The following is a 12,075-nucleotide window of genomic DNA, read 5'->3' as shown; positions in this document are numbered from 1 at the left end:
ATTATGCATGTGTGCGTGTGTTCTTGGTTTGACAGGAAGATAACAGACACATTATGTAATATCCTGGCCTTCCTTTTCTCTCTCTCTCCATCTTTTGCACCCATCCTCCTCTCTCACCCCTTTCCTCCATCTCTCCTTCATGTTCCCTCTCTCTCTTTTACTGCTGAATAATCTGAATATATTTCCATCTCATCTTTCCCTCTGCTCCTCACCTCTCTGTTCTTCCTGTCTTTTCATCAATCGTTTCTCACACACACACACACACACACACACACACGCATGCATGCACGCATGCACAAGCACAATCCTCTGTGATACTCAGGGCTGTTTGACAGGCAACCCCCTGGGCTCTGCTCATCTTTAGCTTCTCTTCCTTTGCAGACAAGTACTCACTCCACAACGTAAGTGTGTGTGTTTACATCAAACATCTTCTTTCGTGTGGTCTTCATCAGGGTCAGCCACTAGCTCAAATGTGTTGGTCTCATAGTGTTGCTGGAGTTGCTCTGAATGGAGACAGTTTAGCAGTCAAAATTTCAATCCCTCTTTGCAAACTCAATACTTAACACATATTGAAGTAGTCCCTGCAATATTTGTGGAATCAGCAATTGCATTTTTACAAAAAAAATGTCAAACTGGAAGAATGCTTGCCATTTCTTCCAGTTATTGCAGTTTTCCAAGTAAGAATAATCCAATTCAGAACACTGTTGTGAGCTGATGTCAACCAAAAATCAAGCGTCCATTAAATATTTCCTTGTGCATTATGTTTAGGAGGACTGTCTTTCCTTAGAACTTATCCTCTCAGACAGTGCTTCCTCTTAGCCTGTGTATTGCTCCTGTTATGGAACATTTTTACATTTACCAAAACAAATCTAAAACTGACCATTTATGGAGCTTGTTGGCAGCACTACACAGTATGGTAAAGAGCACTGGGATTACCATATAGCCTCATTCCAAGCAGAATAAAGACACAGAAGTGCATCCAATTCCCTAGCTGTCTACAAAGGCAGACATGCTCATGCAATGGCAGAGCATTCCTCTTTCAAAATCATTTTAACAAATGGTTTTGAAAAAACACTGTCACTTTCAGTCATTGTGGGTTGCATTAATTTAAAAAAAACTCAGAGATCCTAGAAGTTGTTAGTTGTGCAGTGGTGAAATGGTGAAATGAATAGGTGATACGTTGCCAATATGCCAGATCATAGGCAGCATGTTAGTCTACAAAATTCAGATGAACAATGAATGTCAGTACCCCTCCAGTCAGATGATGTTTGGCCCACAGGGAAAGTCAGAACTAAACTAAATTGGCAATAAGGCCAGTTAGGAGGAGCATCCTGTTTATCTTAATGCATAACAGGTCATAGACCTGGAGGTACAATACATTGTTAAAGGATACCTCATACCTACTTCCAAGCCTCAGTCATTTCTTTACTAGTGCAGGTAGTAGCACAAAACCAACCGAACAACTTCCTTAACCTGAGTCTCATTCTGCAGACTGATCCTGTGGGAGGGTTGAGAGAAGAGGTTAATACGTCCTGTGCATATACCAAACCAAGGTGAAATATGATGTATTAAATGTGTGTTTGCACGCATTTGATTGGGCAATGATTGTATGGCAAAATTTCAAGTCTCATTGAAATGAATGAAGGGGCTATACCAGCTTTGTTGTGTATGGAGAGTACGGTGAGTAGTGCAGTTGTTTCAGTGGTTGTACATGTTTGAGTTTCTTCATTACCAGCATCCACATTTTCAATAATACATACAATCTGAACGAAATGTCTCATTAGGATGCGTTCAGATCAAGCACTATTCATGAGTGTACAAGCACTGTTAGGTCTCTTTTTTTATTATTTTTTTTCTAAATGTCTGATCAAAGTGCATTAAAGCCATCATGTTATTAAATGTTGTAATATACAGTAACACTCCTGTATTCTCAGGAATCTATCCAATCTATCAATACGTAATTTGCTTATAATGAAATATAATGAATTGCACAAGAGAGTGCACAAGAGAGAATAAAAGAAAAAGAAAAAACAAATGAGCAAAAGAGAAACAGAGATTAAGAGAAGATTGATGTAGGACTGACCTAGTTCAGAGAAGAGGAGATCTGACTGTAAATCATTAATCACCACTACTACACTGGAAATACTACTACACTGTGTGTGTGTGTGTGTGTGTGTGTGTGTGTGTGTGTGTGTGTGTGTGTGTGTGTGTGTGTGTGTGTGTGTGTGTGTGAATGAAAAGGCATCAAGGAGCAAGGAAAAAGCATGAAATGTGATGGGTTGAGGATGTAGGGAGGGATGAGCAAGAGAATATAGGTATAGAATAAGGTAAATATATAAATGGAAGGAAATCACCAAATTTGCAACATGATATAATTTCCTCTCACCTTAATTTTGAGACATTTCACATATATGAGATATTGTGCACCCCCCCCCAATCTGATGTAGTTGAGGGCATACCATCAACAATGAGGGTTATTGTCACAAGGCTGATAATTTGATAATAGTCTTTATTGTCCCATGGGAAATTTGTTTTCACAGCCTGTACACAGAAACAGACATATATCCATGCCCCTGCCTGTATCCCAAACCATATGTACTGTATACACACACACAGTGAGTCTGGATAGACAACTGAGCGGTAGTGTGAAGTGTGGATTGAGGTTGTGATCACGATCATTGGCTATTATGAGTGTAAGACATGCGATGGCTCTTACCAATGAGAGATTTGGTGTAAAACACAGTATTTTGGAGGCAGTTATGTGTAATTCTGTTTGAGTTTGTTTTTGTTGGAGATAGATATCAGTGATGTGTTGATCAAAACTGAATTTATTGTCTATAATGAGTCCAAGATAAGTTGTTGACCTGCTTTACTGTCTTGCTATGGATGGAGCTGGGCTTCAGTCCAATGTGGAGTGTGTCTGATGTGCGAATGACCAGTTATTTGGTTTTGTCCACATTCAGTTGGAGGTAGTTGTCAGTGCACCATTGTGTGAAGTGAGAAATCAAGTGTTAATAGGCAGTATCAGAGTTACTGTCATTGTCATCCCAGTATGGCAGTGTAATCAGAGTATGTGTGGTATGTGGTGATAGGTGAAGGACTGATATTTGTGTAGAGGATGTAAAGAAAGGGACTAAGTGGCTCTGGTGTTGGTGATGACGGTTGAGGATGTTACTGTGCCTGTTCTTACAGCCTGTGGTCTGTTGCTGAGGAAGTTGTGAACCCAGTGGAGGAGTGGGGGGCTGCATTATTGTCTTTTTTGTCTACTTAAGGGGACTCCATAACAAGTTGACATAAACACAGCCCTGCCATATTATTATATTATCACAGTTGACTAAAGTGTTAGCGCACATCAAGCAGACACAGAGAAACATTAGCATTCATTTGGAGTTGTGTTTGTGTCCAACTGATGAATGTAAGTCCAATATTCACTCTCCTTTGGTGGTTGGTGTTTTGGTCTCCACCAACTCCTGAGAAAAAAAAATCTGTCTTTTTAGCTGCTAAATGTAGAAGTGCAGTGGGTTTATCAGAGCTTTTTCACTGAAAACAGCTGCCTGCTGCTGAATACCAGGTTTATGAGACTGAACCATACAGCAAATGTCCTGAAAAAACAAAACAATGAGCTAGAACAGACTTTGGGGGTCCGTCACGGTGAGTAACATCTTTCACACTATGAAACCATTTGACTAGATAATAACAATAATAATAATAATAATAATAAAGTGTTTTACTACCTTCAGAAGCAAAATAGCATCAACAACTACAGTCAACAAGGAACTGTTGTACAGTTAATGTAACATTAACCACAAAAGAATCTAAATTGCCACAATCTACCCCAGTTGGACAATTCTGTACCATATTCACATTTTTTTGGTCGTTGCAACAATTCCTTAAGTCTTTGCAGTTTCAGTTAAGCAACTCCCATGTCAATGGTACTCTAGTATATGTAAAATAATAATGTAATAATAAAGCAACGTTCTTTTAAAAGTACTCTAAGAGTCTATAAAAAGGAGCAGGAGTGGGCTGATAATGGACCCTTTGTTATGCCCCAGTTACTGTTGCTACACCAGATGTAGCTTTTCATTCTAGCACTGCACATATGCACTAATAAATTTAATTTAATTTAATTTCTTTATTTTTGACACACTAGTTGCCTGCTGAAAGGAGGCTGCTGACATTCATCAGTGGATGTTGATTTTACCGGCTGAAATGACTCTTGTCACAGGCAGATTTTATTAGCTGTAACCAGCTAGCATATTAATGCTAACTGTGTGAGTTGACTGAAAACTGCATCTGTGGCTGATTTTTTAAAATTGATTCTATATGACTTACATGAAAATGAGAATGCGAAAAATGGATTTTAAACATGTATTTGATGGCTACATACATGATATAATGCCAATTCAGTGTATGAAGATGCTAAGATATTGAGGCTAAAGCTGCATGTCCCAGTAAAAAGTCAGCATTCTCACCTGTTGATGAATGTAGTCATGGAAATAAGGGAAATACAAGAGCAGTATTGTTCTTGTATTGCAGGGTTTGGTGAAGTCATGTCAGGTAAATGTCTCCAAATCCAATAAAGAGCAGAACACCCAGCTATTGTCATCCATAAAGGTATACTATGCAAGATTTGTCGGTTGGTGTTTGTAAACACAGCATTCAAAGTTGACCCTCCTCCCTGGCGCAAGGACACCAGAGAGAAAGAGAGAGAGAGAGAGAGAGAGAGAGAGAGAGAGAGAGAGAGCAGTAGTGGTTGAGTGAGCTAGAGAGTGAATGAAGAGAGGGAGCAGTGCTGGTCAGAACAAAGCAGTGAATCAGATAAATAAAATGTTATTTTCTGATTGTTTCACAGCAGCTATGTTCTAAAGCACAAATAAACACGCCCACACCTCCGCACACCTCACACCAAATTTATCTGAAGTTAATATGAAGCATCAGGGTCCAAATGAGTCAAATCAAGTAGATATCTTTCAACGTTACAGTCTTTTTAGTGCCAAAGTCCCTCTTTTTGTTACTATACTTTTACCGCAGCTCAACAGGGAAACAATGTCTGAGGAAACACAAAGAGGGAATTTGATGCTAAAAAGACTGTAAATGTGTCAGATATCCACTTGATATGACTAACTCAGACTGCTGAAGCTGAATATAAGCTTCATATCAACCTTTAAATGCATTTTTGAACTAAATGACTGTATGGACACGCTGTGGATTTTGTCTCTTTTAATAGTCAGTATGAACAGGAGGAATGATTACAGTGAGGAAAACCTCTTTCACTCTCCATATGGACACCTGACTGCTGTTTTAAGACACACTTGAAAAACTGTGAACCCGTCCTTCAACTCAGATGAGAGGTTGGTAGTATCCCACTCAGTGGATGTGTGCGTGTGTGTGTTTAACATAACCTAACCCATATGAATGCATTTATCAAATTACGTAACTCTTGGCCTTTAGGTAGCTAGATAATTACTGTGGGAAGTTACCTAGTTAGCCAGGCATCTTAATGTTAGCTGCTCATGTTACAGCAGACAAACACACCATCAAATCCATTCTTCACACTTTTGCTCTTCCGTTTGTGGTTTTGGAAAGGTGATAAAATGGCGTAGTCTTCCAAGCTGTTTAAATGCAGAGTATTTCTTTACATACTATACAGCTCAACGCATGCATACTGCACCTTGTTATGGCTGCTAAGCTATGACTGGACAATCACTATTTGGGGGAGGGCACTATTTGACTTAGAAAAAGTCAATAGGCTGAGAACATTTTCCTCCAGCTCTTCTATCATTAGGTAGGCCATTTTTTTACAGTATACATTTCATACAGACTGGTGATTAAAGATGCTTTACAAATTGCGTTAGCATCTTTCTAACATTTCCAACATGACAACAGTTAACGCTCAGGTGAAGTGTACATTTTAAATATCTTAACTCTACTGTAACTTCATTGAATTGTGCAATATGAGAGGGGTGTCATGGCATACATGTAGCCTTCAAATTCATATTCTTTGGCACCACTTTGTGGCAGTTTGTTGTAAAAATGGTGGTAACTGTAGAGTGTTTTCTCGGTGGTCAGTTCAGATCATGTGACTCATAGGTTAGAAGTCAACCAGGAAAAGACAGTAGTGTGCAAGAATTTTTGCTTTGAAGCAAATTTGACATAGCAGCCAAACCGCTCAATTACAACATCAGGTGATGCACACTGGCCCAAAAAGACTTATTCCCATAGACTTACATAGTGAAAGAGATGTCCATAAATAAGTGGATACATTTGAGCATCACAACCCCTGCAAAATGACTTGTTTCACAATCAGAATGTGATCCATTTGGTCTGATCACATTTTGAATGTATAGAAGAGCTGTGCGATTGAATCATTTTATCCCCATTCAAGTCAGCCAGAGTACTAAACCAGAAGTTAGCCATCTCAACCAGCAGAAGTCTATAGTGAGAACATTCTATGGGCACATGTGGCACAGTATGTTTTCATCTAAGTAATTTCTTTACAGCAGGAAGTGACTTTTTTGGCTTTATGCACCACTGAGCAACTTTCATCACTGTATCCAGCAGTTCTCTATACATCCATGGGTCAGACAGAAAGCTCTTCTCCTTTTTTCCCTTGTATTTGTGTTTTTGAGAGCCCTTGCTTGTTAAGTAAGTTATACCTTGTAAGTTTTGTTACTTTTTCTTTGTTATGTGTAATTATGCATATAAATAATTTTGAATTAATACATTTGGATTAGAAACAAGCTACTTTGTGATCATTTCATTTGCTAAGGTTAAAAATATTAAGCTAAGCTAAATGTAGCTTTTTGTTGTAGCATTGCATGGAGGCTATTTGCAAACCATGAAAATTCATTTGTGCTGTATTTTGAGAACAGTTTGTAACCAAAACATTGCAAACTTCACATTTATTGCAGTTTTAAAAGGAAAGGAGAGAAAAGAGGACTTAGTAAAACACCTCCACTTTACTCTGAATCCTGTTTGTTAGCTATCTGTCACTTTGTGCATAGATGGAACACACATCAGGGACAGAATTAGGAATAAAGCATGGGAATAATGAAATAAATGAAATGCTGTTGAAAAATAAGACAGAGAAGAAAATTCAGTTAAATGCACTGGCAATAGGCACAGCTTCTGCTAGCCTGCTGCTCTGTCAGACAGGAAGTCCTCTGCTGAGACTCTGATTGGAAGTTACATAAGAGACATGACTGATGGGTGACAGGAAGCAGGAGGATGAAAGAGGATGCAGTGTTGTCCTCCCTCTAAGCATTTCCTGTTAGCCCTGAGATGTAAACTTGAGAGAAAGTGTGTGGATTTTCTCTTTCATCACGTATGCATGCTCCTGTGGTGTTTGTGTGTGTGCATGCATATTACTTTGAGCGTATGTGTGCGCGTGGGTGTGAATATGAAGTACGGTGCATCTGATGTTTAAATCTTGACAAGCGTCGTCTCATTTCCATATCTTCATCTTCAAGAACACTCAGCATCTCTCTGAAGGAGGGAGGAAGGAGAAACATGTTCAGTTATTCATTCTCTCTCTTCCCTCCTTCACTCGTTCTGAGTCTCATTTACATGTTCAGCTGTAAACCTCAGCTGCTCCAAATAAACTCTCAAAGCAAAGAGTGTGACACAGACAACACATTGCATTATGCAAGGTTTGTGCAGGTCCTGAAAAGCTGTTACAGTCACCAGTTATGCTGCATTTTAAATACAGTTACAGTGTAATGTAAATTTTAACTTCAACATATGAAAACCTTTTAGTCTTTAGTTTAAGGTACCCTCGGTTCCATCGTAGAGCTATGGAGCAGTTTATGATGAGTGGGTCTCTGTTTTATTCATCTCGTGCATGTACACAGTCCCGCTACTATTTTACTGATCTACAGGAGACTGTAACAAAGCGCCAACAAAGGCAAATTTTTTTGTGTGTGTGGATAAATTGTCCTCACACTTTTGTATACTTCTGTTTGCAAACATGCTTGCCTCAAATTGATCTTTGAGGGACAAATAAAGTATTTTCAAGTTGAATTAGATTGAAAATGAGCAGATATAAGAGTTAATTTATGTATTTGTCAACAATTAGAACTACTCTTGTGGGCACCCATAGGTGGCTGCTGTATAAACAGATAGTGAATGACAATATAGTAAAACACAGTTGTAATAATGTAAAATATGTCTTCATATGAGAAGTTATCATTGATGACAAATATTGTACATTACTAAACACTTGAAAATGCCCTTATGTGCTTATGACTGCATTATAGTATGTTAAATGTTTATTTAAGTGTTACAAAATAAAGAAAAACATGAACCAATTTGACAACACATAATGCTGCATGAAAAATTGTGCTGCAATTACAGAAACATTGATTGTGGATGTTGATCATTTGTGAATGACTAACAGTAATACATTACACATTCCTGCCAATAGTTTCACACTATTTCACTGATTTACCAGCAAAAAGAAAAAGAAAAAGACTAGTAGCAAGTAAACATGGATGTAAACATTGCAGGTTTTATGAAGAAGGAAAGGCATTTGACATGGACACACATTTGTGAAAAACACTGACTGTAAACAGAAACTTTAGATGGAAATGATGCTGATATTTTGATTAGCCTTGATCGATATGCTAACTTTCCCACCTCACCCCAGTGTAAAAATGGTCTTGTTGGCATTTAGGTGTTGATGTCCTATTGATGCACAATTCAAAGATTGCACAAAACCAATACCAACTTTATTATTGTTCACAAAAGAGAACAAGCTTAAGAGCCCACTTACTTTACTCCACTGTTTTTGTCCAGCGAGTGCAGCAGGTGTCATCACATGAGCTAAGTGTGTTTATTCAGTTGTGTTCTTAACATAATACTGCTCACACAAACACACACAGGATGGAAGAAGACAATTCATTTCAAAAGCAGAGAGAAGTTGGTTGAGTCCCTCCTTGTAGAAAAACTACAAGGACCGACTCATGAGGATAGGAGGTATAACACTGGTGGGATTGTCAGGGTTCTTCATGGGACGATTAACAACGAGACAGAAAACGAGGAATAACAGTCAGTGACGATGATTATGATGATGATCTTGTCATTTGTAGTACCTACTTAAGATAACAGCTGTATTTTCTGATTTTCTAAAATGAATAAATCACATAAATAAAAAAAGAAACATCTTTTCAGTGCAGAGGAGGGGTAGGAAGCAATGGGGGTCTTAATTAATCTGGATCAGTCTCAGTCTGATATAGTAATAAAAACCTTTGGGTGTCTCCTGGCCCTTTTTAGAAAACTCATTGTTCTTGTAAATACGTGCAAAACATACGTAGGTAGAAACCCAAAAGCTTTTTTGATTTTTTTTTTGTTTGGTTTTTTGCATATAATAAGAACACCTGTGTGATTCAGTGGGATAACTGCATTGATAGTGTGTGCGCCAGGATACTCAACCTAGTTTTCTTTTCCACACATCAGCTGTACAGTACTCACACCAACCATTCAACATAACCATCAGGCTTTCCACCAGAGGCTGAGTTCTGGTCTTCCAAGCAAAGACAAACATGGACAGTCTGAATCCCCATCTTCACCCTGCCACCCATCAACCCAGAGAACTGTCTTGGTTACTGCTGGTATATTTATTTATGATGTTTCTGTCTATGTTGTGCCCTTAAAACAGGGAAAATAGTGAGGGGAGAGGGATGAAGAAACCGGTACACTGCTCTCGTCTTCACTCATCTGTGTTGAGTCTTAATTATATACAGTACAACCAAATTCATACATTTCCCCCCTATGAATACACTAAGTCTCAGGACCACAGTTTCCACAACTAAGTTATCCTCCTATGTTTTTTCTGAATATTGTAAATTATATTTTTAACCAGTGTACAACATAGACTGTAACTTAGATGAAATATATTTACCCTTTTAACTTACGTATTTTAGCTGATACATAGACTGACTTGTTACAGTCAGTACTTTTTACTTACTTGTAACAATTTTAAGCACCTTACAGAAAATATCTCGGTGACAAGCTTAAATGCAAAAAATGTCGGAACAGTCAGACGCTAGAGTGAGACAATAGCAGTAGCTAGCTTAAACGGTGACGGAGTTAGCCAGAAACTCTTTAACAACATAGAAGTACAAAATTCACCTTTTTCTCTCAGAGTGAACAACAATGACAAAATAACAATTATCAACAATATGTGTCATTAAGTTCTTAGTGCTTTGTGTACAGTAATTAACTTAAAACAGGGAAAATAATGAGGGAAGAGGGATGAAGAAACTGGCACACTGCTCTCGCCTTCACCTGTCTCTATTGAGTGAGGGAGAGGAGCGCATTAACCCACACTAGAGCCCTGAGCCATTACCAATAGATCAACACACGATCAACCCAGAAAAAGAACCTGCATTACCTATTTGTATTATCTACACTCTGGCTGCATATTCTCCACAGTAATAACTTTAGCAACATAGCCAAAATAAATTATGTGTTAAGAAAATGGAACACAAGGAATATAATTGCATAACTCTGAAAGGGAATAAAATTACGCTTCTGGAAAATCAAATTATTTTTGTAAATTCTTATCTGCCACATCTACAAAACCATAATCCAGTATTTGAACATCCCAACATTTCCATAGATGCTGGATATATTATCCAATCTGATGAGCACAAAAGCCTCACTGACTTTACTTTACCTTACTGAGCTGAGCAAAGCATTTGTTTAACTTCCAACAATAGTAAAACTATAGGTGCACAGTACCGCTGAAGAGCTGATCAAGTCCAACCCACAGATCTGCTGCTCTGTAAGGAGTAAGAAAACAGAATTGGGAAATGTCACCTTTTTATTATTCATTTGTACTTTTTTTTGTTTGTTTGTTTTTTACTTAAAGTTTTATAATGGATAAGTTAGTGTAAATTGATTTATTTTTAATAAATCAGTTTATTAATTGGTTATAATTAAACATTTCAAAAGTCTCTAATTATTTCAGTGGCTCACTTGAGCCTCCATAGAACACACCCCGACATGCTGGGAGTAAAATTGAACTGGGAACAGAGTTCAGTCAAAAGAACATTCCACAGGTGGTATTAAACAGTTTGGATTCACGCTGCTTCTCTGGATTCCAGTGGAGGCCTAGTTTTACAATTTAGCAAAGAATCAAAGCCACATAAACTTCTCAAACCATTCCTACAACATAATCCACTTCTCCACTGTCCACCTGTCGATGCTCAGCATGTTCATGTTATTCCAAATGTGGCAAAATACACAGCTTCCATTATTATCAGATTAATGTTGGACAGATGCTAAATCCACTTTATGGGCTTGACACCCAGCAGGTGATGCCACCTCATTCCCATTCATTTCTGAAGAACAGGTGATCCTGAGTGGGGTCTTCTGCCTGACAAACAACATGTAGTGCTCCATCTCGTGGATTTTTTTTTTTTTTTTTTGCAGGTGCAGATACACATTCACACACAGGCTTGAGATGTGAAATAACAGAGCAGACCAGTTTCTGTTTTGAACATCTGTTACCTGACTGTGACAAGTCATCTACCCACCTGCTAGACACCTCATCCACCGTTAACAATGATCCTCCCCTCTCTCCAGGTGTTGATTAGATTCAGTTCAGATTAAATCGATTAAAGCTTTTTCTCATTTTTGTCTTTTACAGGTGAACCACACAAGTTTGATCCTTCCTTCAGAGGTCCAGTCCGAAGAAGGTAACACCATACTTCTTTCCATAAGCAATCAGTGATACCTCAATAGGCATATAGTATCTAAAAGTGTCTTCATTTTAGAGTCAGAGTAACTTAACCCCAAGCTGAAAATGTTGCACTTCACACTAAAATGATGTCAGGGTGTAGTGAACACACCCTGAATACTACTGAACGCTGCCTTATTTTTGGTTTACAATTCTGAGATTTTCTTTGTGCTCTGAGCGTGGTCTTGATCTTTTTATATCATTTTATCAAAATTAGATTTATTTTATTCAACACTTTTATTAATTTTTTTTTGATCCTCATAGTTATCTCCGTTAGGAGTAGGCCTGCAGGGGATCATGCATTTATCGGTGTGTGTGTATGTGTGTGAGTGTGT

At 38.2% G+C, this 12,075-nt stretch overlaps 1 protein-coding gene and 2 long non-coding RNA genes across 3 annotated transcripts in view; 1 reads left to right on the top strand and 2 right to left on the bottom strand.

Annotated features, from left to right (window-relative positions):
• LOC121909468 overlaps positions 1-12,075 on the bottom strand; it is a 567,936-nt gene that overhangs the window by 21,370 nt on the left and 534,491 nt on the right. The gene's annotated exons all lie outside the window — the stretch shown is intronic.
• LOC121909441 (choline transporter-like protein 5-A) overlaps positions 1-12,075 on the top strand; it is a 54,090-nt gene that overhangs the window by 14,782 nt on the left and 27,233 nt on the right. The window contains exon 2 of the mRNA XM_042430001.1: positions 11,651-11,699. Coding sequence (XP_042285935.1) covers positions 11,651-11,699 — 49 coding nt within the window. The remainder of the gene's footprint in view (positions 1-11,650; positions 11,700-12,075) is intronic.
• LOC121909460 lies at positions 123-4,637 on the bottom strand. Its single transcript, XR_006099444.1, has 3 exons — positions 4,473-4,637; positions 1,401-1,498; positions 123-503 (listed from the first exon to the last, which is right to left on the bottom strand). It is a non-coding gene; the product is annotated as an uncharacterized LOC121909460 (long non-coding RNA).

This window comes from Thunnus maccoyii, chromosome 12 (assembly GCF_910596095.1).
Source record: "Thunnus maccoyii chromosome 12, fThuMac1.1, whole genome shotgun sequence".
NCBI lineage: Eukaryota > Metazoa > Chordata > Actinopteri > Scombriformes > Scombridae > Thunnus > Thunnus maccoyii.
This window is presented reverse-complemented; position numbering and strand designations above follow the sequence as displayed.